Source organism: Pempheris klunzingeri, chromosome 9 (genome assembly GCF_042242105.1).
Source record: "Pempheris klunzingeri isolate RE-2024b chromosome 9, fPemKlu1.hap1, whole genome shotgun sequence".
NCBI classification, from domain to species: domain Eukaryota; kingdom Metazoa; phylum Chordata; class Actinopteri; order Acropomatiformes; family Pempheridae; genus Pempheris; species Pempheris klunzingeri.
In genome coordinates, this window is record NC_092020.1 from 19,987,254 (window position 1) to 20,014,868 (window position 27,615).

The 27,615-nt window shown below is 39.4% G+C and overlaps 1 protein-coding gene across 3 annotated transcripts in view; it reads left to right on the plus strand.

Moving 5' to 3' along the window:
• Positions 1-27,615, plus strand: part of htr4 (5-hydroxytryptamine receptor 4) — a 151,542-nt gene that overhangs the window by 55,740 nt on the left and 68,187 nt on the right. For all 3 annotated transcript variants that reach the window (XM_070836645.1, XM_070836647.1, XM_070836646.1), the window contains exon 3: positions 23,880-23,993. In XM_070836645.1, coding sequence (XP_070692746.1) covers positions 23,880-23,993 — 114 coding nt within the window. The remainder of the gene's footprint in view (positions 1-23,879; positions 23,994-27,615) is intronic.

The window sequence follows — 27,615 nt, forward strand, 5'->3', positions numbered from 1 at the left end:
CCTTTCAATGACATTTTCCTTGATGTTTTCAGAAATTAATATCTCATGTTGCATTGATGTTCTTCCCTCTGTCTTCTCTTACATTGTGTTATAGTGTTATGTGTGTGGTTGAGTGTGTTGGGTGAAGTGAGACTGTTAGTTGCCACCTTGAGGAGATAAGAAAATGAACATGCTGCAGAGAGGGACATTTTCTTTGTGATGAATATCAAGTAGATATGACTGATGTGTTCAGTCTAGCTGTGAATCTTATCTACAACATGCAGAGAGACCAGAAAGACATTAAAGTCAGATGTGGTGAATGTTAATGAGGTTTTGCAGTAAAGATAGGAATACGGCACGCACATTAGTAATTCAGAGCTTGCACCACTGATACCTGTAAGCTATCAAAACAGCACAAGTGTTTAGCTCAAATTAGTTTAGTTTGTGTGTTCATATCACTGTTTCTTCTCAAATTCTTCCTGCAGCAGTACCATCAAGTCACCTCTCTCCACATTCACTGTAAATGAGTGATTCTGTGACTGTTTACAAGCCTGTGCAGCTATGAGAAAGAGCTGTGAAAGTAGGTGTAGTATTTCCTCTGGACATCCCATTCAGGAAAAGGACACCTGCCCTTTATTACATGGCCTGTGATGTAACCGTAGATGGGCGCCATTCTGTATTTAAAACCAGGTCCTCTCTGATCACATGACACTGCTGACTGTATCATTTGTTCAACCACACGATCGCTTGATGAATGGTGCCTCTTGGCTTCAGAACATAAAGCTCGCTGCTTGTAGCTGTCCACCCATCCACCCCTACAGAAAACAGTGCTTTTTCTAGCTCCTTACTAAATCAGAACTCCTCCTGTCGTCTCTCCTGAGCTCTGATTTTATTCTTGTCGTACACTCATACATACTTGCTCTCTTTTCATTTAATCTCTTAGAGGTATTGTAAGAAGGCTTAATACCTTGACCTTTGCTTCCTTTTTGGTAATTGAAGAATTGGACCTCGCTCAGCTCAGCTCATGCATTCACTTTGCTGGTCAGGGACATGAACGGTGTATCTACAATACAATGACTTCAGTTAATATGGAGATGTTGAGGACAAAATTAAATTGAAAAGACTGCAGATTTCTTCTGTGTTTATTTCAGTGTAGAATCAACAAAGATTTGATTTCAAAATTGTTGTAAGCCCAGTTAACCTTTACATACACTCATATATTCTCATATATTAATTTTTTAAATGAAAATGTGAACAGGATACTTGCATAAGAAACCCAAAAAAACAATGTACATCATGACATAGATTAAACGTCCATGTCATCAATCACTAGACCCTAATGACTGACAACACACTATACACTGGTGTGTGTGATGGATTATATCCACACAGGGTTAAACAGGGTGTGTCAACATCCATTTATCGCTACCTATGGACACATACAACAACCCTGACTTTCGTTCATTGGTATCTTCATTAGAATCTTCGTAGTTTTTTTTGCCTTTGTGTGTGTGTGTGTGTATGTGTGTGACTCAGGGTGTGCATGAAAACCAATCAACACTTTGCTTAGTAAAACTTGAATGAATAGGGAAGTACAAATTTTCTGATTTCGTGTAATTCCGAAACACTGCTTGAAAATCCCCTTGTTCATAATAAAGTTTTCAAGAGGGTGCACAGCAGTCAGTGTTTGAGTTCTATTTGCATGAAAGCACTTTGCAACTGCAGTGTGTCAGTTTTTTAAAGTGATGAATGTGAAAGGCAGATTTCATCTCTTCTGTCATGGAAAAAGCAGCCTGGTTCGTGATCTGAAATTAGAGTTTATTTTCCGCATCTTTTTAACTGTGGATTAAAAAAGGGGTAATAAGTAGACTGACTGTCCTTGAACTCTGGAGGATCATCCTACAGCATGACACTGAGATGCTACAATCTCAGTCTGAAGATGATTATTAAAGCACAAACATTAATTTGCAACACGCATTCCTAATAACAATTAACAGTTTTGTTCGTTTGAATGAACATGCAGCAGATGGGTGTGAAGTTTACTGCATCAGAAACACTTCCAGTCGCTCCCCATGAATGAGTTTCAATCATTCAAGATTTAACAGTGTGGCATTCGTGTGCCGTTTTGTTGGAAAACAAACAGTATGAAGAGAAATGAGAAATTTCGAGCCATGACAGCCAAATCAGCTAGAGGTTTTTCACTGCACAGTCCTGGCATTTCTAGGAATTACATAGAATTTGGGTGATTTTGCAGAACAGAATCTGTCAGTCTGGTGAGTGGGTTGCTTTGAATCACAGTAAGTAGAGTGGAAAAACCTGTCAGATCTTTTAGTAACATTTATGAGAAATTTTCATATATATGTTTTACTGATGTCCAAATGAGCAGCACGTTGGCTCACTATTTGTTTCTTCATCGGGCCATGTTACAAAAGGCAGGTTTCTCAAATCTGAAATGGGCATTCATGAAAAAAAGAACTATCAGGTAAATCGAATGAACATTATCCAGATATCCAGCCAGATTTCAGTCCAGGAGTATTGACATTTGTTGGGAACAAATACGTATTTATCCATACAGAAAGATTTATAGTTACCACGTTCAAGTTGTTCAAACAACAGGCTATATCTCAGATTATGGTTGTTTTATTTTACTTTATTAATTGAAATGAAGAAACATGCGAATGTATTTGATTATTTTATGTAAAGTTATTCATGAATTAGATGATTACTAAAGCTCATTAGAAAGTCCATTAGAGGGATCAAAGCAACTTTGCCAAATAACCATACAAAGTAATAAAGGAGATGAAAAAAATGAAAAAGCCAGCCTCAGCACACACACACACACACACACACATACATACACAAACACGCACACACATTGACACAGTGAAAAACATGAAACACACATTTATCTCCTTTTTCATATATGCAGTAAAACATTGTGATGTGACACGTGATGTTTGTGTCACAGTGTCTCTTTTCTACAGAAAGGGAAAACTGTGTTTCTTGATCTTGGCTCATTAATAATCAAACATGCCAGCTCCAAATGAGGACGGCTGTTTCTGCTTCCATCTTGCCAGTTTGCCATTCTGGACTGTGTTTTTTTCTCACATTGAACAGTGAGGCTTTGAGCCAGCAAAGTGGCATTTTCATCTGCCGCACATACTCCAGGTTTGTTTCTCGCCTGCGTCCCTTTTGGTACTTTGGTGACTCGCTGTCAGCTTGACTGTGGCTGAGTGGGAGGGGGAACCGCAGTGAGGGGTGTCAGGAGGAATCAGGCTGCTTGGAGCAGCTCTGCTGTCATGTTGGTCCTGCTCAGACCAGATCAAGGTGCAAGTTGCAAAGTGCAGGTGGCTTTTGGATTATTTTCATGTCTCTACCAAGTGATGAACATCAAACTGATCCCATTGTAAACCTGCAGTAAAACATACTGCCCCGTTTTGTGGATTGGTGGAATTCTTTTAAGGTGGAAGGGACAAAATATGGCTTCTACTGTATCTTCTACGGTATAATCCAGACTCTCTCTGCCTTGCTCTTAGCTAATATAAGGAGTTAAACTGTATATTCCCCCTGTGTCAATGTCAATCTGCATCAATCAGTTTATTCTGCTGTTCTCTTTATTTCTGACTTGTTAAAGAAGAGAAAAAAGGAAATAAAACTGCATTAAAAGCAGTCACTATCACATCACACATATCACATTTTCCCAGCCAACCTAACTGTTTATGTTCTACCTGTTAATAACTGGCCAAATGTTTGTTTTGAGATATCCTGTCTAGATATTTTTCAGCATCTACAGTTTGAAAGCAGAAAATACTTCAGTAATCTCAAACATCAGGCAGATCTGTGGTGAGTCCTGTAGGATTCAACTGTGAGGGCTTATTTCTGGAAGTGCAAATTTTCACCCAGATTCAAAAATCCAAGTGAAAGAAAACCTTTGCAGAGGAAGACATAACACTAATGCAATTTTTCAGGGGTATTGACATTGAACGATACGATACCCTGTCCTACTCACAATGGCAGCCGAAAATATATAATCATAGCTTCTGCAATGAATCATCACGTACTGATGATGTATGCAATAGTTTAGGTAGAAGAAGAGGGAGGCTTTCTTATTAGAAGCATTCATCAATGCAACTTCAATCAGGAGAGACTGCTAAATGAATAATAAAATATATTTATTGACATGGTGCACAATAGGAAATGGAGAATGTTTGACAAATAGACTTCACGCAGTGATGTAGTATTTTAAGGGGGTAATAATGCCAGGAGCTGTAGGAATATTCCCCCAATGGTTTCTAGACACCGGTAGTGGTGAGCAGTGCCTGAAAATCGGGATCGATGAGATGTGTAGCGGGACTTCTAATGGGCTCGCTGGAAGGACTACTGAAATACTAAAATGACAACTGACAGCAGCAAAGAATGGAAAAGTTTTAAACTTTGAGGGTACAGATGATGATTGGATCTTCTAATTGATGTCAGTCAGCTGATTGATCTGGAAATGGGAACGGACACGGATAGCGAGAGAGAGGCATAGAGACAGAGACAGAGAGAGAGTATCTGATATAAGAAGATTCTCTACCTTCCTGATTACACCACAGAATAGTTAACTGCTCATAATAAGTCAATTCAATTTACGGAAAAAATTGTAGTATGAAAGAGTAGCACAGAAACAAAAGAACATGCAACTTAAACACACACTTTCCTTCTTTATTTACACACACATACACACGTGTGCGATCTCACTCACACACACACACACATACTCTCTCACTAGATGATGTCTCCTGTCCAGGTGTGCGATGTAAAACCCCTTTGACTTGTATTTGACCAGCTACATGGATTTTATTTTGTTGGCACATTAGCTTTTTCACTGGCTGCCCTTCACCAAAGAAACCAAGTAACCAAGCAACTGCAAGGACACATCTAATCAAGTGCTGAGAGAGAAACAAGGTGCTGCATTTGTGTGAAACCAGTGGCCCTATGAGAAAACAAAATGATAAAAAAAAAAACCTGTGACACTGGCCACAATATTCATTAAACCTGACAGTTCTTGGTCATTTTGGACAAAGTTGTCCAAACATAGATTATTTTTAGCCACAGCTCAGTTATCTTGCAGATATCTTTGGATCTTTGCAGGTGTTCACTCAACCTGCAGGATTTTTAGGCAATACAATTAAATAGTAGTATGAATTATTTTTGGGTAGAAACTGACTCATTGTGGTGTGTGCGTGTTTGTGTGCATGTGTATGTTCGAAAGCTTGCAAGTGTGGGTGTGTGCGTGCATGAATGTTTTTCCCATTAATACAGTAAATTTCACACTTGAACAAAGACAGCAGGTGAGGAGAGACAGCTGGAATAAATCAGACACAAACAAAGTTAGTGTTTGGATAAAATTAATTGTAACTATAAATCAGAGTTCTTCCTCACTGTGGAAAGAAGATGAGGAGAAAACTCCCATGCTGTTAGTTTGAAACACTAAAAAGTGGTACTTAGAGATTTTTTCCTCTAGACCAGGGGCGTTAAACTCATTTTAGCTCAGGGGCCACATGGAAGAAAATCTATTCCCAAGTGGGCCGGACCGGTAAAATCATGGCATAATAACTTAAAAAAAAAAATAACGACAACTTCAGATTGTTTTCTTTGTTTCACTTTGGTCCAAAATAGTACAAGTAAATGACTTTACTTTGCGCTTCAGCTGGCTGACCAAATCTGCCGAAAGATCAGAAATCCTGTCTGCAACTGTGTTTCTTCTCAGGCTGATATTTGCAAAAGCCTGGCATTTTTCAGGGCACACGACCTCCGCAGCCTTCAGCATGCATGTTTTCACAAATTCACCCTCACTAAATGGTTTTGAAGCCAATTTCATTAGCAACAAGGTAGCTAGCTTTCACTGCAGCGTCACTGATGTCTCTGCTATGAGTAAACACAGACTGCTGATGATGCAAGATGGCGCCCACCGTGGCAGACGTGTTTGCTCGCTCCGCTCTCTCTGTACTTTATTTTAAGTTGCACATTTTGTAAATATATTTATATCTCAAGCAATAGCAGTTTATTTAGCAATAGTAGTTTATATTTATATGTTTTTATATATTTTATTCTATCCTCTTCTGTTTTCACTCTTTGGCATTCAGTGTGGATGGCAAAGTAAGATTTTCATTGTGCAGGGAAACCAGTTTCTGCACTGTACACATGACAATAAACGCTTTGAATCTTTGAATCTTTGAATCTTGAATCTTCAGACCCGCCAACAATTCATTCACCTTCTCTCTTCTCTGTTGTCCTTGAATGTTCTTGTATTTGTCGGCATGAAGAGTCTCATAGTGGCGACGAAGGTTATATTCTTTCAGCACTGAAACATGCTGTGAACACACCAAACACCCAGCTTTCCCACTCACTTCTGTGAATAAATAGGAGGATGACCATTTTTCTTGGAACACTCTGCACTCTGCGTCCACTTTTCTCTTTTTCGACAGAGACATTTGGGGCAATGAGGGTGCCAAAGCACGTAATGTTCAAAGTAGAAGACGTAAGGTAGCTCCGAGGTAGCTAGCTGTACTTGCTTGGCCCACTCGCTCAGCCCCGCTAAAAACAGTTTGCTTGCTTAACAGAATTGCTATTGCGACACCCAGTGGACACATTTAGAACAGCAGTTTCTTTCATTGAAAAATTGCAGCTCATTTTTATACTTTGCAAACTCATCTCGCTTGGCCGGATTAAACCCGTTCGCGGGCCTGATCCGGCCCACGGGCCGTACGTTTGACACTCCTGCTCTAGACCGTAACAAACTTTGCTTTTAAAGGGTCAGTTCACCCAAATCGGTTTTGAGATATTTTCCTTTAAAATGTCTTATACAGTTACAGTTAGGCTGAACAGAATGTTGTGAAAAAAAGACGTCAGTATTTTGCACATGTTCTGTCTCACTGTAAACAGTTTTCATTTCAGCCTCATGTAATGATAAATAGTCCTGATAAAAGTATAAACTGTTTACATCCAGATGGTCTAAAAAAGTCGAGACATATAAATTAATTCTTTTTCTTTACTTCCAAATCACCATATCAGTTATAGTGCCCTTTCACTATGAGATGCATTGCTCAGGAGAGAAGCTTCTGAACTTCTTTATGTTTTTCTTTATTTCTGCTGTCCTGGTTGGGCAGGGGGGCATTGCAATGGGGCTCAATAGTTTTGAGGAAATGCAGCATTTTGGGCAATTTTGTTCTCTGATGGATGATTCATAGCAACCGTACATTTCAGTAAACACGAACAAAGATTCTGTCAGATGTGTTGATTCAAAGTATTGGTCATATTTCAAGCTATAGTTAGTTAGTAACTTTTATTACACTTGGCCTGACACAGATCCGACAAAGGTCGATGTGTATAAGCCTGACAAAGGTAGATTTGTCACTTTATGTTATGCAGATTTTGCTTTCATTGAGTCCACCCCCTGCAGTCTCTCTATCAGAGGAATGAGATGTTCACACTTTGGTTGCGTGGCTCAGCAGCAGGGATGTGTGGTCTCTGTGGGAGGTGTAGCAGCTTACATTGATTACTGTGTCAGAGCTCAGCTGCTGCATGCTGCGAGTAGATGTATCACGTCTCTGAAGTGTCCTGTGTGCAGCACCCCAAATTTCAGCTATTCCTCCTTGGTCTGTAAACTTTACAAGCCCTATGTGCTAGCAAAATACAACTTAGACTGATAAGCAGCGAAACTTATAACTGCATGCTCAAAAGCAGCTAGCCTGGTTTGTCCAAAATCTGAAAATACAACTACTAACACTACTTATTTTAACTATTTGTTTAGCTGTGTTAGTTGTCCTATCTACCTCCTCTGGCCACCCCCTTCCTTCCATTCTTCATGTTAAGGTAAACTGATCATATCCTGGTTCTAGCTCCCTTCTTAGCACACAGACATGAGAATATTGCCCCTGCAAGAAAGCAAATAAACTTTTTTTTTTTGTTTTTTTTTCAATTTTGAGCTATTCCTTGCTATATTGGCAAAACTTTATAATGACTGTTTGTGATTTTGGTTTGCAGTCGAGTGTATGCACACAGCCAGTAAAATTCCACAAATATAAGTAAACACACACTTCACATCAACAGCTACTTTCAATGTTTCCTTGAGAAAGATACCACATTTTCACTTTGTGTAATGGATCAACATCCAATAGTGGAAGGCTGGAGGTCAGCATGTGGATGTGAATGAACTTGAAACTGGGCAAGTGCTGAAAAGCAGACAAATTCTTACAGTTCCCCTCTGCTGTAGAAAGAAAAAAGATGATCATGTTGCTGTACAAGGTCCAAAGGACATTGATAGCCAATTTTGGGCAGAAGGCCGGAGCAGTGTAGAGAAATGAGCGTTTTCACATGAGTTTGACCCTGATTCTAGTCGTTCTAAGTGAAGTTTGAAGGCCTGTCTGACCTGAGCAAATGTGATGACACCGAGTGATGGATTAATGTGGGTCAGTCGTACCAAGGTGAGATTTGGACAAAGTCTGCAGACGCCGTTCCACCTCCTCCTTTCTCCATCGTCTCTCTGTTTGTTCAATATGTACCATTTTTTTCTAGCTGTCACTCATATTTGGCCGCATGTTTCTTTTTCTGGTTTCTTTCTCTTTAACCTCTGTCTGCTTGTCTTTCCATTTCTGTCTCTCATTCCCCTATTGACCTTCTCAGTGTCTTTGACTATTCGACATACACTTACATTTCTGAGCTCCTAGAATCCAGTATGAAAATCCCTTTAGCTGTACAGCGGCAGCCATTCAGAACTGTCACTCCCAACTAGGGCATCTCAGCACCAATGTGTAGTGCCCATCTAGCTGTTAGCATAAACCCTGTTTTTAACAGCATAAACCCTGTTTTTTTACCCTCTCATTTCACCTTTAATGACTTTGAAGTTTGGTGCATCATTTTAGACACGCTTCCCCAATATTCAGCAATATCATTGTCATTGAGGTTATTTCCTAAATACAAGTATTTGTTCATTGAGTGAGCATCACATTGAATTGTTGTTTTTGCTTTTGTTAACAGTGTGCTCTTTTAGGGAAGCACACTCCCTCTTACACGTCAGATAGCCTCAGTTATGATAAGAACAGTTTGAAGTAAAAACTCTCACACAGCAGTCTGATAGCAGCGCTGTGAACCATTTCAGGTTTGATAATCACTACTCCTCCCGGATAGATAAAGCTTTGCTAAACTCGTTTCCTCAGATGGTGCTTAGGAGTGTTATGTAATCAAGGGGGATTTAATTTCAGCCAAGTACCTTGCTGGGATGAGGAGGAGACCCGCAGAGGATCTGTCTGGGGCCTGTCACAGACCGGTTCTAGATGGCTGCTTCTATACATGGACTCAATGTTGTATCCAACAGGAGAGAGATCAACATAAAATACCCCGACTTCAATTTCTGCCGTGCATGTCATCTCGAATTATACTCTAGATGCTGCTTTATTAAAGCGCTTGAAAATTCTGACTGAAATCATTAAAAAAAATGTTTTATTAGGTGAGGTTTTTTTTGCTTCTATTGTAGTCAGCAGTGGAGCGACTGAAAAGAAACCTGAAAGAATATGGCAGTCACTAATAAATATCAATGAATAAGGCTGCTAATTAGAAGTCAACTCACAGTAATAGTGTGCTGTAGCTACAGATTAATTAGCCTTTTTAGCTCATCTCCGCCTACCAATTGCAATTTAAAAGTTGAATTAGACAGTAAGTGACGGAAGAAATGGGAGAGGTATTGTCTCGTCCACTGAGTGGTTTGACATGAAGTTTTGACATGGATAATATCTGTGGATATTTTGTGCTAATTAGATAATTGCGATGTCTTGGTTAAAATGACGAGATGCTCAGAATGTACACAATTATAGTAGAAGATACTCATTAAGCTTGCAGTATAACAAGAAGACCCCTAATAGCGTGTTTGTGAGAGAGTGATGAATGCAAATCCTCTCTGCAGTAAAGTATTGTGTAACACAGGCATAGAGTGCAGTGGCCTGCACTTCCCCTTTGTGTCCCAAATGTATACTATATACTAACACTAACACTGATTGCCATTGCCTTCTTCTAGTTAGTGTTTAACAAATCGGCTAACTTTACTGTTTTGTACTAACAGGAGATAATGTAACATGTGTGCCAAAAAAATGATACTTGGTATTTTCATTAATTAGAAGTTAATTAGAAGCTGAAGATGAGAGGTTGGTTGAGGCCCACTGTAAACATGTTGAGTTGCGTTTACGTCCTGTTATCTAATTGCCTTCAGCACCAATGCAGGGCAAATGAGGATAACTACCATTTCTACAATGACTGCCATTGTAATTATTTTCTGCAACTATGCAATGAAGTACAACTCCTCAGCTAATTATCTATTTCACATGAACATCACTGACATTGGACAAACATTCGACATAGAGTAAGGTTTGTTCAACAACCTCTGTGCCTGAAAACCTTCTTTTCTGTGTTGTTTGCTGTGTGATTCTAATCACCAGGCTTGTCTGAGCATTTCTGTTAGTGTGATTGGGACCAAAAAGCAGAGTCATTTACTCTTGGTAAAAAAACATGTTGCCAGGCAACACAAACTGGTGTTTGACTGCTGCCATCACCAGCTTGAAATTCCCCGGGAGTCTTCAGAAGATGAATGTCACTTTATTAAAAACTAAAATGTATCAGTGTGTAAATGATGCTGCGTTTCCTCTGAATCATGCTCTCTAACTGTGATTGAATGGTTGAACATGTCATTCCAAAACACAGGCATTAATATGCTTCTAGGGAACGCTGCAGGGAACTGTTCCCATTCGGACACAAGAGCATTAGCGAAGTCACTGGATTTGGGCAATAAGGCTTGTCTCTGGAAGCAGGGGCATTGTCATGTTTAAGAAGGAAAACGCTTTCTCCAAATGTTTGAAGCAAACTGTTTTCTATGGTATGATTAATGAACAACCGACCTTCCTTCAAGTGTCACTATGAGATTGATATTTGCAGTTTTGAGTGAAATGTCTATGCAACATTCTGACGGGTTGTCGTGAAATTTGCTACACATATCCACGTCATCCTTAGGATAAACTACAACAACTTTCTTGATCTGGCCTTTCATCTATCACCATTGTTATGTCCCGTGTTATTATGTCCCACATATTCCCAATAGCCTCACTTGTACTATATGTTAAGTGCTAATAAGCAGTTGTTAGCACACTCTAAACTATTGCTGCTAAACGTCAGTATGTTAGCATGCTGACATTAGCATGTAGCTCACGGCTTTGCTGCACTTGAGGTACAGCTTTGCATAGCATGCATAGCTGGAGACTCCCGATCTTGTTTATTGGCCTTCATTTATCATTATTTATCATCCCCTGCAACTCAGAATTTCATGGATGTAACTCATAAAATGTTCTTTCAGTGGAAGTATTACTTGGCAAAGCAACAACAGCGAGCACGTGCAGAGGGTTCGCACTGGAAGCTGATAGTTCTGACTCATAACATGCTGTCAGTTGGTTTGAAATTAAGCAGCACAGTGACATGTTCCCTATTCAACCTCATGGAAAGAAAAAGAGACAGATCCGACTTTGAAATTTGAATGTAAAGAGATGCCAATCATTGCTTTCAGTCAGAGTTGGCAGTTATTTAGTAATTTAGCGTCACCTCTGAAGCATGGCTTTGTCTAATGGGGCTGTGGGTGGAGATGGGTCACATGTGTTAACGCTGTCTCAATACCCACCCTCAGTCCCACCCGGCCCCAGGTGCAACCCATTTCCAGATTTCCCCTTGCTGCATTATGGGCAAAGCATCAGGAGGAGGCCAATAACTGATTGATAATTGGAGGGAAAATGGATATACTACCAGACAACGTGATGTAAAGTAATTGGATGAAGCTGAGCTCATATTGAGTGGCCTGTCGTGTGTTTCTTCAACTTTGGGATTTGTGTGCGTGTGTGGGGGAAGCTGCCAGAATCACGCCTTGTGTCTCTGGGGAAATTGTTATGAAGACAATTAGCTTCAAATGACTCACAGTGCTTCTTATTCCACATTAACACAAGCAGTCGTCGCATGCTTCATTTTGCTCTGTCGCTAATTTGATCTTGAATCACACAAGGAAATTAGTCAATGACTCTGGGAAATGGATAAATTAGCTGCCTGTTTCCTTCAATTCTGACTGAAATCAGAACTGTGACTCACTCATATTTGCTTTCACCCACTCCGAAATCACAGATGGAGAGATGGAGGGTTGGATGCTAGATGGAGAGGAAAAAGCCTGAGCCTCATTATTTCTTGCATTTTGAAAGGTGCATTGAATAATCCATGACCTTTACTGACCTCTTAGAGCGACCAGTATTTATAGAACCCACAACATGTCTGCCTCCACAAGTTTGTGGTACAGCCAGCGCAGGGTATCAATTTCAGGTAATTGTAGCTACAATAAAGAAACAATTTTACAGCTTAGAGGAGGAGTATGCAGGTTAATTAGAGATCAGTTAATTAGATACGATTAGATCCAGCTGGAGCGTGTCATGAAGACTTAATACTTTATTATGTTGGACGTTGAAACGCTGCTTTGTCATTTGCTTTAACAATTTCAAACCGAGGCTTTTATATGCTGAAATCTGTTCTAACATTTGTCTGGGGCTTGACAATTAAATGTATGATAGTTGTCATTGCATTGATAATAATAATAATAATGATGATGATGATTATTGTGGCTCCATTTTCACTACTCGTCCAATTTGATAAGTCACAGTATTGACACTCACATAATGCATCACAAGTGCTGCTTTCCATTCACAGGTTAACTATCAAACCACTGTATGCAAGTGCAGACAAACTAATCTCTATTTAAGGCATACTAACAAACTCAAGCTTTTCAAAGTTAGCTTGAGCCAGAGTCAGACTGGACACAGCTCTGAGAGTAAGATCGAGGCTGAAAAGCTATGGAACTTAACTTAAAGCTAACAGCTGTGATTTTCTTTATAAACAATGTGTTTATATTCTGAACCGAAATGGCAGAAGAAAAATAATTCACATTCTGGGCTGTTGCTCAACAGTTTGTACATGTATTATGAACATCAAAGAAAAGGAACTGCAGTAAAGAAACTTGTTATTTTGTTTCACTTTTCTTTCACAGGCTCTGTTTCACTTGTATCTGAGCCACATGAAGTTAAATGGACCAAATACAAAAATGCAGCAAAGTTTATGTTCTCTATTTCTTTCAGTGATAAGGAAACATCCAGGACTTTAGTGATTTTTATCACAAGACAGATTGCACGCTGAGACGTGCTCATGACTCTGAGGTCGTTTTTCTATTCTGAACCCTCTCTGGTGAATTTAATGTCAGGACGTTTAGTGGACACCGATTGTCTGTCCCTGCCTACGCTGTTGGTCACACATCATTAACCGTCCCATTCAGGACGACAGGGTCTTCGCATTGCGTTCAGGCAAACATCTTGGGAGTGCAGATGAGTTTAACAGCCTGAAATGGGTTCAGCTATTCCTGGTCCATCAGTGCGTTACACTATGAGGAAATAGGAAGTGCTGACTTTGTTAGCAGACTGGAAAATAAGAAAATAATCCATTTGTGAAAATCACATTTCTGAATTCAGAATTATCCTAAAGTTCTACAACTTATCCACACTTATTGTAGGATTGTCTATTATAAATGTTCATAAACTCTCAGTTCTGACATTTAAGCGAAGATTTTTTTTTACTTCTGGTAAAGATTGATTAGTGAGCACAGTTTAAAAAAGCAGCACTTAATCTATCAGTTGGTATTTCTTGTTTCTCTGGACAGAGGCAAAGCAAGTTTACATCTGTTTAACCAGGTCTTATACTATCAATAAATGAGTCATCTTGATATATGCAAACATAATGGCTGAAGCAGACATCCAATATTTTCCATATCAGGGCAGTCTATAATTGTGCTTATACCGTGGTCACATACCAAAGAAAAGCTTGGCTCTGCTCACAGTTTGTTTGATCTTATAGTGATCACATCTGTCCGGATCAAACTGATCACGATAAGCAGATGATTATTCTAACAATTTTTATTTTTTATTTTATGCAGATCACCATCTAATTGACATTTGTATTTGACTGTAAAGTAATGAAGCGAAGAGCTTTACCATTTATCACGTTATACTTTATGGGAATCAGTCCACTTGACTTGCTCTCCCCATGTGCATTCGTTTTCTGTCTCCATCAGCAGCAGCTATGACTGTTTCTCATTGCTGAGTTGAGAAACAGTCGCCTGAGGAACACTGAGTTTTGCTGCTGCATCTTGTTGGCTAATTTCTGGCAGTTTGTCATAAGCTTTGAGGGATTTTTCATTGTAAGAAAATGATTTACATGATGGACATGCAGCACTGTGTCAGCAATGTCAGTGTCTCAGTGAGTGTTCTCACTGTTTTTGGTGATGCTAGCCTGATAATCAGTAATTCACTAACATAGTGTTATGGGATTTTGTTATGTTGTTTTTCCTGTAGCATTGGTAGCAAGCAGCAAGCACTACTGTAGTTGTCCCTCAGACATTACAGATTGGCTAGGAGCAGTTAATCTAATGACATTATTTATGTACATGCAGTTGTCAGTGGTGATAACAACAGATCTGCTGATCAAACAGAGATTCAGAGCTCTGTAACCAGGATATGGTGATGCACCAGCACATAGAAGTACCTTAGCCATGGTTATCAGCAGTTTCATGCACATTAGCTCACGATTTAGGAAGGATGTTGAACAGACTGCATCTTATGTCAGATGTTTGCTACATATTTAAACAGACATCTACCTGCCAATTAAAAGTCTGGAAAACATTTTCTAGCAAGGTTTAGATGTGGTCCCATATTTTGACCTAAATTGTTACTTTGCAATTGCTAACTTTGGGAACTGAATCAAAACTAGGGACAGTCTAAAACGTAGCACATTAACACGAGTTACAGGAGGGGGTTGATGTTGTTGATGATGTCAACACAGGAGAGGTCTTGTCAGTCATCTGTCAGTTGGCCCAGTCACCTGCAACATAACTATGATGTATGAGCACTGACAGCGCCCTGACTCAGAAAATTCTTCCTGCCCTCGGAAAAAATTAGTGATGTCATATTTGTGTGGCCAGCAATAAAAAAATAAAAAAAACTATTGGAAATTCAAGTTTGCTAAATAATGACATTTGTAAATCATATGTGGATATAAACACCTCAGGGAAACATTGAGAGTAAAACTTTTTGTATTGTCGTTAACAGAATTTCTATTTACCACTTATTGTGAAAGGAAAAGTTACTTTACCTCACTCCAGAATTTAAATTCATGAATCCTTTGCATTTTACTTGGATGCTTTTTTGTGCTGCAGCCCTGTCTGGAAAATGAGATGTTGTTAGTGTGCTGATAACATGCACACACTTGTTAGAGATAGAAGTAGAAGCATTGTGGAATGGGTAGGGCTGTGGTTGATGCATGTTTTTGTGTGTTTGAGAGAGAGATAGAGATAACCTGTGTCCTTACTGAAGAAGGGGAGATGCTACATCTTCAACGGAAAATGCTGAAATAGAGGGGGTGAATGGGTTTTGATTGATATACAAATGAATCTGTGTGCTTGTGTGAGTTTGAGGGGCCTGAATAGATCATGTGAACCTTTGAGTGTCTGTGTGTGTGTGTATATGTGACTGAATGATTGTAATTGTGCACTGGTGATGAGGATGATTGCTTCTTTTGTGTTTTCTGCAGTGTATCTTGTGCAGGTGGCGTTTTCTTTCTTTCACTGCCAAAACTGTTATATTTTGTAAACTTTTAATCTTTGTGTGTATGTCATCTCAATTTTTGCTCGCATAACTGCACCATTTTGTCCAGCTATAGCATTGCATTTTGCACCCTGTCAGCTCTGTTTTGGGAGGTTAAAATGATGCATTTTTGTTGAGGAGAGTTGTCAAAAATTGATGTCTGGAACCAATCTGAATCCTTGAAGAATGCTGTATTTTAGACTAATTCTGAGCTATGGAGTTTAAAAGCTCTGAGACAACCAGACTGGGGACTTATAGGTTTGAGATAGTGAGTTCAGCAAAGTTATGAGCTAAAGGAAAGTGGAGGGAGTCACACAAACTTGACATTTGCAATCATAACAAGTTGTGCACAGAGCAAGCTTTAATTGGCTTCAATTAGCTGAATGAATGAATGAATGCAAACCAAAACCAAAAATACAACCGTCACAACCAAAAATATCCTGTTAATATATCGTATATATCGTTAAATGTCAGGTCAAGTCAGGTTGTCACCTTTGCCTTATGTCCTTGTTTCATTTTGTAGCATTGCTTTGGTTTGTGACTGATTGTTTAGTAGTTTAATCTGTAGAAGAAGAGGCCTTTTAAAACATGTTGTGATGAGAGTCTCTACAAATTAAATTGGCTTTCAAATGTTCTCAGATTTCTTAGATTTTGTATGTCAGCGCTCTTTGTTTTGCCTTTCTGTGTTGCCATATTAAAGTCGCACAGGTACAAAATATGAGCAGTCACACAATCAAACTGTCAAGCGAACAGCTTATCACAGTGACCCAAACTTTTTTTGGAGGTAAAACTGAAAGTGACAGTTCTGTAAAATCACCAGAATACATTCAGCGACAATATTTTCTTTTTTTTGTGGCTGTATTTATTTTCTCCAACATGGCAATTACAGTGTAGGCAGGGTAGGGCAAGACCATAGTTACAGTTAATAGAAAGGCTAACTGCAGGCCTGTCACAGGACCTGAACTCTGATCACATGAATGTCAGATGAGTTAAATGACCACCCACCAGTCCGACCCCTTCATCCTTACTTTTTGCCTCACTATAAAGGCACACTACTTCTACACCACTGAACGTTGGGACTTGAACACTTTCTCATGCTTGTTTACTGCCAACAATTTTAAAACAGATTGTGTTCCCTTTTTGCTGCTCCTCTTTTGCACAATTTTATGATGTAAAACCTCTCTTTCCAAGGTGAGGTAAAGATAACAGAGCCTATTTGGAGCAAAACTGTAGTCTGACCCTTCAGCTCTGTGCTGAAACAGAGACCTGACGTTTAGAGGCAAACCTCAGCTGCAGCAGCAGCCACAGTCATTTGCTTAAAGAGCCCCTGTCATAGTAAAGAAAATAAGCGTCGGGGCCTGGAAAAACACAACTCAGGTGGAAGTGCAAATCACAGACCAACAGATGTGGGCACCTTCACTGTGACTAAAACACTACGTCAAAACTTTTTATACATCTTCTAAGAGGTGTAACATAAGATTTGAAACTTAGATGCTGTAAATGATGTTTCATTTATTGATCTTAGAGCTGGTAGGAATTTTTAGTTTAAAGTATATTTTAAAAGATTTCCAACAGGTATTTAGCTGAACGGTTTCCATTCTGGTGTCCTGATGGTTTATTTTCATGTCCTGGTCACAACAAAAATAAGCAAATATTTGTTTTAGATGGATATGGATGTGATAAAATTACTGAAGTTCAGGACTCGGTATCTCAGATTTGGGTGTCTAATTTGATACAAATATACAAAAAATTCATTGAATATTAGTTTTTAAATAAGAAAGTACATGTTGATTTCTTGTCTTTCTCACTAAATAAATAAAAAAAGGCATCAACAATGCCCATTACTCTAGTGCATTGATATATTGTCTGTATTTTTCCAGCTGAGTGAACCACCTGCTTTCATAGTTTAGTTTTCCTCTGGAGCTTTCAAGCATAATTATTCTCATCTTTCAGCCTCCATTTTCATTCTCTTGTGGTTTCAGCCAACAGGAGAATCTGACCCAGCCTTCTGGTCCAACACATTTTCCCAATTGTAACGCTGAGAAGCAGCGTTTGATAGCAGTTTTGACGCCACCCTTCGCCTCTGGTGCCAGTCTGCATAATAGCAGGCTTGTCTTTGCCTGCTGAGAGGGAACGCCAATGTCCAGACAGCTTTTGTTTACAATTAGGGATTCCCACTGAGGCCCTCAGCTCCGATTTTTTTGTTTGTTTTATAATAGACAATGTAAAGTTGGAACCATTCCCTGTTGATAGGATGTTCACCCACATATTAGGTCTGATGGAAACATTTAATGTGGACATGTTTGGGTGAGCAGCAACAGAGAAAACAGGGTTGAATGATTGGATGGGGGTGAGATCAGGTCATCTGGAGGTAGCAAGCATGCATCCTCCATTATAGAAATTTTGTTTCGTAAGATATATGAAGCTGGCATCTAGATAGCAGGTATTTAATGAGTGATAATGAAAATATATCAGACTTTACTTTATTGATTCCCCATAGGGGGAAATTCACAACCCCATGAACCCATGATCACGCGTGAATAGGGGTTAAAGAGTACGTTCGTTAAAGCATTTCTTTCCACATATTAAGTTACTTCAGGTGCCCGAAGATCCAGAACTACAGTAAAAGTTAAGTAATTTTCTGCATAAACAATTGAGATGAGTTGTAATTGAAGCCCTTCCAAAGATTGGATTGATATGAAACTCTCTGGGTTGAATCACCACCACAAAAGATGAACAACTGTTACAAAATATGTGATACCTGCTTGTTGATATAAAGGAGGGAGGTCAATTAAGTTATGGTGCATTTTGGCCAGAAAAGTCCATCCACCTGATAAAACATTGGCAGTTTATGTCACTTTCCTTTCACATTCTGAGGCTTCTGAGGCTTTTCATTTCAGTTGCGCTGACAATGTGCTCTGATGTGATCAGCAATGACCATCCTTCTGTTTTCTCCCTGAAAATACCCTGAAATATATGGCCAGCCATTCCCACCCTGTTGGCTCTCCCTGAAATTCTACTCTCTCATAGGACAACTCTTTTCTGTAGGACCTCTCACCCAGAAATAGTAAGTAGTTTCTTGTCACTGTTGTGTCCTCAAATGAACAAGAGCAAGTACAAGGAAGTACTTAAATCATGAATTAGTGCTTGAGTCTTCTGTGCGCTCTACTCTGCACAATATAGCAATCTAACAATTTAGATTCCCCCTTTGTGTTATTACTTTTCAATACTTCAGTACGTTTCAATCTAATCATGTTGTAATATGTTGTAATATGTTTGTGTTTTAATGTGTTTTTTCATGTTAGTTCTTCTCATTGCAACCAATAGGAGTTAATAGTGAGGCCTAAAGGCATTAAGCAAATTAGCACTGTAAATGTGCAGCACACAGAAGGATTAAAGAAAAGACAATTATAAGTAGAACACAAAAAGACAAATGAAAAGATTAAAAGTTAAGATAAAAAAATAAACAGCTCTGTTTTATATTCCAGACTAGCTGCATTCACCAAAGCCCTTGAGCATTTTAGCAGTCCCATTATTTCTGCTACAGTTGAACATTGAGGTGGGAACCAAGGTGGAACTAACAGCCCACCTCTGTTTTGACTTGAGAGAAAAAAAGTTGCATTCTGCAGCTTTAAGCTTTGCTGCAATATCACATACTTTCACCATATTCACTGTAAGTTTGTAGAGCCCCCCAAAGTTGACCACCTCTGTGCAATCAGTTCACCTCAGTTGACTCTGTGGTGGGCTGTCGGACATGTGATTTCTCACGCGGCCTCACACAATGAGCTCCCTGCCTGCTACATCAGCTCTTTCAGGACATCTGCGTGGACCACCGAGGCTCCAAACTGCCACTGTCATCAGGGCTGAAAAAAAAAAAAAGCCTGCTCTTTAGATCCAATCAGCAGCACTTCAGCAGCTTGTTCAGTGTAGCCACCTGATATGGAGCCACTCTAAAGGCCAAAGCCACATTCTCAGAATAGCTGTGAAGCAGTGATGCAGAGGATATTCCAAGGCAGCTGAGGTGATTGCTTTGGGACTTTTTTTTTTTAACTTTCTGACACAGTTGAGGACAGATCTTTCCAAACATCTTGGCATTTATTTGACAAAGATTTTGTCTTACATTTATCAGAGGCATCAAAATCACTCAAACCCTCAAAACGGTGCAGAAACGACAGGCTGTATATGTGCATTCTGTCGTAGCAAAGGAAACCAGCTGCCCAGTGATGGATTGGAGCTCTAAAGCTTCATGTCAGGAAGAGGTATTTCCCCAGTCACCCCTCATTTGTCTCTGAACGCCTAATTGAGGCTGCTGCCTTCTGATTGCCCACCAGAAGTTCAGCTTAGCTGTAGTTCAAAGTTCATGTGTATCGGATGTCATCAAAGTTACAGGTTTTCTCCTTCGCTCAGTCCTTTCCCCTCCTCATTTCTGCAGTTTCTGTGTGCCATTCACATGCTCACAGATACGACTTGGGATCAAATGACAGCAGGCAGAAAGAGCTCTTCATACATGTGGAAAATCAATTTAGAACACATGGTGCGGTGCAAAAAAAAAAAAACATGAAGAATAATGCCTCTAATGTCTCACCTGTGTGACAAACCACCGTCTCATTTTTTGCCAGTTTACTTCAGCTCCCAAATGTTATGGGCTTATTTTGTTTCTTACCACAAATTGCATATAAGGGAGCTTGAATAGGTCTGTGTCTGCACTGACTAATGCAATGCATTATTTGAAAAATAGCACTTTTAAAGGTGAAATGTTATGCTTCAAACAAACAACTCATTGACAGTCAAGCAGCATCTTAAACGCCTCCAGTCACATCTTTCCCACGTCTTCTGTTGGAATTAGAAGTGCTGCATCTGACAATTTTTAAAACTTTCAAAAACTGAGAATATGGCAACCGTGCCCACTGCATGCAGTAACTAGGCTGGTGTGTAAAGCTGAAGCAGTATGCAAGGTTTGAAGTTCTCTCGCAAGCTCTCTTTTTCACTCTTTACATAGCTAGTTCAATCTGTTTTCGCGAATAAACAAGTGCAACACCACAAATCGACGAGAGACAGCATGAAAGTGTGCCGGCTTGTTGCCTAACCTTTAAGCATAGACATTCAAAACAACTGTAAACACTTTAAACATGGTCCAGTGGAATTTTGTGTGAGGTGTTTTAAGCTTACCTCGACGTTTACGTATAAGTGATGATAAAACAGCATTTCAATTGCCACATTTTAACATGTGGTCAATAAGAGGGCCTAAATATAGAGGTGTTGATAAACGGTTTTATGTAACGATGTTACATCTGACTTTTCCAACCAAGTATTGCTCAGTTTTCAACACATAGATAATTTCTGACTTGCAAATCAGTAATTGAATACTAAGCAGGGGGTTAGAAGAGTAGGGTTGCAGGGTCAAGTCTGTGAATTGGAAGGAAAATGACGGTGGGTAATGTAAGAAAAAACACATTCTTCCTCTTTGAAATTGTCTCAAAGTGCAACTTTTACATTGGACAGCTGGGTAATGAACTTATTGTTCCTAATAGCATCTTTACAATCTGACGCTGACAAGCAACTAATGATCAGTAAGTGTGTTTTTTGAAAGCTTAAAGAGAGCTTCTCTTACTCCTTGCTTGCATTGTCGAATCCAAAATCGAGGAAGAAATTAGTATGCTGCCTGTCATACCCACGGCTGTGTTAAAACGTAGTTGCTACTACAATAACATGCATATCAATGTCTCATTTAGGGGAGAGGTCAGACTGTGTAGCCGACAAATTCAAGATGAAAGAAATTAGTGTGGTGTTACTAAGGCCTTTCCAACCTTTTTTTGGGTAATGATGCTTCTGTTGAGAAGCTGTCAGCGTTCCCATTTGATCTGATTAGTGTGTTGGCACCACTGATCAAAGAACAGGCCTCATTTGCACATTATCACTTCGCCTTTGAACCTCAGATGGTGAGAGTAAAATAATTTAGCAGATAGGGATAGTGTACAGCTTCCTACTCTAGCTGTAAATCATACAGTAAAAGTGTTTGTTAGTATATTAGAGATAATGCGGACAAAACATAAAAGCCACACCAAAACTGCCCCCAGACTGATTTTCTGTAGACTTGCAGGACGAAGAAATTACGCTCGGTAATAGAGATATTCTCACTCCTGCTGTGTAAAGTCAACCGTGATGGTGTGTTTCTGTCCGCTGACCCCCCTTTCTTTGCTGTCAAGGCTTCAAGTACGGTAGACCACAAACCTCAGGAGGATTACTGTAATGCACTACAAATGTCAAACAACTTTGAGATTAAACAAGTCATTTTCAGAGGGCTCTTAAACCACACAACTCAGTAACTCATGTCGGCTACTTTTCTGTACCTTTAGACCTTTGTTGAAACAATGCCAAGGTTATATGTATAGGAGCTGAAATGCAATGTCTGCAGTTTTATGTCATAAAATATTTCACATACTCCGTTGGGGATAGTGTATTAGCTCCCTCCACCTGGTCTTCTTAAATCTTTCCAGCCTGGATTTTGTATGTCCTATCAAAGAGTCCTTGAAAAATGATCCACTTATTGTAAATCATTATGGATGAAAGCTTTGTCAATGTCAGTAGTGGGAAACTTCAATTGGATCTTAGGTGTCAAAGTGAGTTTTACACCATCAACCACTTGCAACACTGATGAAATTACTCAATTTAAGGACCTCATAATTGTACAGACGAGTTGTATTTTCTGAAATTACTGTGTATTATTTTGTTTTGATTGTAGACTATTATGTAAATGCTGAGTATGTACAGCATTTATCATGTACAGACATCTGAAAGGCTGCCCACATTTGAGTTTCAGAGTTTTGTAGGAAGAATTAAGAAAGTGGATGTAGTGTTCCTGTCCTGGAGCCAGAAAATTGGCGACAGAAAATTGGCCACAAAAAAGGAGAGTGGTGTGATTAATGCAGATGTGCAGATTGTGGTCAAATCAATTTACAAAAATAAGAGCTCTTTAATCACTGTCATGTTAACTAGCCCTAGCTGCCAGTACGGCAGCATCTGTGTCGACCAAAAATCTGCCCCTGTGCTCGTGCCAATTAATATTGAGTGGTTTATTGTCAGTCAATCAAACAGTGTGAATGAGACTTTGGACTGCAAAAAAGTTGAGTTTCTGTTTGTGGTGTTCATTTAAAATCAGATCAAAGTTATATTGTCACATACACAATCATACACAGTTCAGTGTGTGGTGACATTCTGTTGTGTTAACCTCCAGTACAAATCTAACAAGTAAATAAAGAGAAGTAAAGTAGAATATTAACATATTTATAGCTCTGATTCTTTTCATGCTACATGTATTTCCTGTCTGTTCAGGTTGTTGCAGCTTATTCTAGCATATCCAGTTCCTTCTCTGTTTAGTTTTAATCAACCACAAATGTGAAATGTAGAACTTTCTGTGATAAAGGAATGTAAGTGGAATCACAGCCTTTTAAAGCAATCAGCAAGAGCAGAAATACTGACATTTGGCTGAATAAACATGTTCCTCAAATTACACAAGGCATTATGTCATAGCTACTGCGTCTTTTGAGTTGTGCTGCCTGGTTGATTGCTCTGATCAAACAGTCTACCTTGGAAATAGAATAGATATAAATAATTCTCAATGGGCGCGACTGAATATGTTGATATATATATGATAGCAACAGTCAGAAAACCCCAGATACCAAACTTCTGAGGTTGTTTGTATCATGTGACTCTGAATATATAACGAATGTGAAATACATGAATTTCTACCATGTACATATACTATAAAGTAGATTCAATATTATAGGTTAATAGTGTAGTGTGTCAGATTTCTAATTTGAGACAAATTGAAGATGTGATTGAAGAATCCAGCTTTCCCTAAGGAGCGCTCGGTCTCATGAAATGTTTTTCTGCCAATGACTGCACCAGTACCTGAACTTAATTTGGAAAAGTTGAGTCAAGCATTTAGTGGGAAGGGATTACTTTTCACTGATGCAGCACCACTTCATGAGTTGAGAAAAGAGGTATTGATTTTTACATTAAAAAAACTTGTCTCAGTTCATCTAAACTAAGTTTTCCTCTCTTCATCACTCGTATCTGTAAATGATACAGACTGTAGCTCCACTCTGCAGGTCTGAACTGATGTGTTGCTGTGCTTCTGTTTCTTTGCCATTTCCATAGCGACAGCATGCCAAAGCGGATGGCTCTGATCTGCTTCTTGTCTCTGGTCATGCTGATGAGCATCCTGGGAAACCTGCTGGTCATGGTGGCTGTCTGCAAGGACAGACAACTCAGGTGGGACAGAGCTTTACTTCCTTTTTATTACCTTTATACACATATTGAGAGTGTCATGGTGTGAGTGACAATAAGAGAATGAATGAGAGTGTTTGTGTGTTACATTTTAGTACATTTTAGGCTGAAGACTTGGTTACAGGTCAGGATTAGGTTTAAGCAAGTAAGCAAGTAGAGGTTATGGTTATGTTAAGGGTAAGTCTCCAGGAAATAAATGTAAGTCAGTGCAATGTCCTCCAAAGTGAAATACGACTGTGGACTGTGTTTGTGTGTGCGTACGTGTGCACGTGTGTGTGTGTCCTCTTGTGTGTTTAAGTGAGACAAAGATAGAAACGATGTTTGCAAGACAGAAACGAGACTGTAAGAGAAATAGAGCAAGGAAGCCACAGTTAATTAATGCATTAACTGCTTCTAAAACAGGAATTTTGAAAGTAGGTTCCCTTAACAGTGAACACATAACCAAGGAAAAAAAAAAAATACATTTTACGCAATACATTAATATACTGTACAAAGAAAGGGTGAATGTCCTTTGCACTGTCAAGGTTGATGGGAAACGGCAACAATGCAGAGCTGGCAGGTCATCCTGAGGACGGCTGGTCATGTGCAATGATTCATTATTCTTTTTCTTCTCCTCTTCTCGGCACCTTTTCTTTCTCTTCTTCCCTTGTGACATCTCCCTCTCTCTTCATCCTCTCTTTTTTCTTTCCCTCTGTTTCTGTTGTGCTTACTGTCTCTGTGATAGTTGGGCTCTCTCTGTCTCTTTCTATCTTGTGACACCTGAGAGCTGAGGGTGACCTTTGCCCCCAGGATGTTGACATGACGTGTGTGTGTGTGTGTGTGTGTGTGTTTGTGTGTCCTGGGTGGAGGATGAGTGCATGTTATAAAAAAAAGTTAACGTAGGCAGGTGTGTGTCAGTTGTGAGTGTGTGCATGTATGCAGGAATGAATGGAAGTGAAGTGAGGTTTCATTTCTGTGTATAATTGTGTGCATGCATTGTGTGGGTGTGTGTGAGTGTGTCTGAATGTGTGTATTTAAGAACACCGATGAGTGACAAAGTCACCGCTGTGATGTCTCACCTCCCAGAGGAGATAACGATGACTCATCATTTTTGTTCTCCCTGCCACATTGTGTTTTTGTCCACAGGGAAATGTGCATGCAGGCACACACACACACTGTCTTTATTCCCCAGTATACATAAACTCATATGCAGTGTTATTTTTGAAATGGAATAGGTTACACATTACTAGTTACCCTGTAAAACGTGATATAACTATTTTATTACTACTGTTTTTTACACTCTCAAAGTAGTGCAACTTATTACTTGCTAATTATCACGTTTGATTATATTGATATTGAAGTTTTCAACTCTGTGATAAAGATGAAAAGAAAAATAAGTGCTCTTAACCTACTCTTTGCTCTCTGAAGTGCAGTCTAATCATATGTCATATTCACATGGTTAGGAGGGATTGAAAGACAGCGTACAGGATACACAAACAGTGCGCACAGTTGTCTGTACTTTCTGGCTGTCCCGAGTGTGATTACTGACAGTGGCAGGCGAGCGGCACCCGTTAGGCGCTCGTCACGTAGCCGCAAAGCTGAGTGACACCACAGTGGTACTCTGCTGGCAGCTGAGAGACGCCTCCTTCAACTCGCTGCCAGCTATGAGTGATGTGTGCATGGTTTGTTCTCACGACAGATCAGCAGCCTTAAATCTGTTTAAGACGGTTTGCTGCGCATCTATGCTCTACGTTTTTTTTTTATTGATTTTATGTAACTAGTTTTGCCAAGGAAGACATGATTTACCCCCATAATAAAAAAGAATAGAAATACAATTCTCACTGATGATTAATAGTCAGTCATAACAATTCCTCTTGTGACACCTAGTAGCACTTTGACCATCTGTGGCAGCCAGAGGCAGTCCTGTGGCACCTCCAGCACTGTGAAGATGCAGCGCAACAGAATAAATGGTTTATTCTACATATCAACTACATATAAGCTAAGCAGATGTAACCCCTTTTGTAATCATCACCATTTTGTTTAGTAACTGTAATTACATATTTTCTTCCTCAGTAACTGCAAAGGATTACAGGGACATTCATTTTCTAATTTAATTACATAAAACAGCTACATCCTACGTGTTACCCCCCAACATAGCTCATGTCTAAATATAAAAAACGACACAGTCACGTAGCTAGGTAGGCCTTCATGTACACAAACAGTGAGACACAAAAACAGATACAGACATCTGCTCAGTGGGAGTCTCCCATGGGTAGAAGTGTTTGTGATGAAAAAATAACACATAACTCTCATCGCATCATTAAAGACTGTTTCTAGGTCAGTCAATCATTAAAGAAACAGTCAGTCAATGTTTTAAAATGTACTGTATTCATCTACATTCATCAAACAGCAACACATCAGTGTTTATCAGTGTGACAGGCTGAGTTTTCTCCTCCTTCAAAAGAGCATTCCTCTGATTTAGCATTGTACTCCTACATCCTACTTTAGTGTGAACAAACGGGGCCGATAGCCAAACAGCCGGTCAGCCATCTAATCACTTATACATTAGTGATTTGACAAAACATGTTGAATGTTTAACATGTTATACTCAGGAGCCATGACGGGGAAAGAATCACAACAGTAGCAATGTAACAGGATTAAAGATATATACATAGCAAGTAGTCATATAAACAGGTGGAAAAACAGGACTGTAAGTGAGGTCTGTACAGTTTGCCGGAGAGGAAAGCTGCCAGACAAACTCAGAGGCATTTCACATATGCACCTAAAAGACACACACACACACACACACACACACTTAGGGAATGACACCAGCAGAGGGTGATTCAGAAGGTGCTAACCACTCATCAATAACCACCATACAAACACAACCACTGTTACCAACCACCTCTTGTTTCTCTCAATGTGTCATGTCAAGTGTGTGAACAAGAAACCCCTACACACACCGACACACGCTGCCACGCAGTCTGCACGCCGTACTGGACATTGGACAGATCTATAAGCAATTGCACGGGTAAATCTGTGCAATCTGCTGTCATGCCAGCTTTCTTTGGTTCCTTATTGTAACCACTTAGTTTTAGGTGTTTGTTATTCTCATCCGATACACATACATGTGCGTTGTGCTTGGTTTTCCCCCAGTTGTGATATCAAAAGATGTGGTAGACAATGCAAGCTTCCACCCCATTAGATTAGACCTTATCACACTTATCTTATTTCTCTACAAAAAAGTTTAAAAAAAAAAAGTAAAAAGGAAAAGTAATTTATTAAATGCAATAATTAAACTAATAAACATTACCATAATGGCTTTAAAGGGACACTAAAAAACATTTTGGAATTAAAGTAACCATTAAATACTGTAACTTGGGTAAGACAATGTTGATCTTATCACCTATTATTGGCAGTGGAGTTGTTTTGTTGTCACCCCCCCCCCCCCAAAATACATTTGGATGACATGTGTTTAGCCATGTAATCCATTTCACAAGCTGAAGAAGACTCAACCAGCCTATGCCTCTTGCATTTTACATTAGATACATACTTTTAGATTCAAATGGTAGCTATGTCTAACATCAAAATCTTGTAATATAGAATTTCATTTAGTCAAAAATGATTC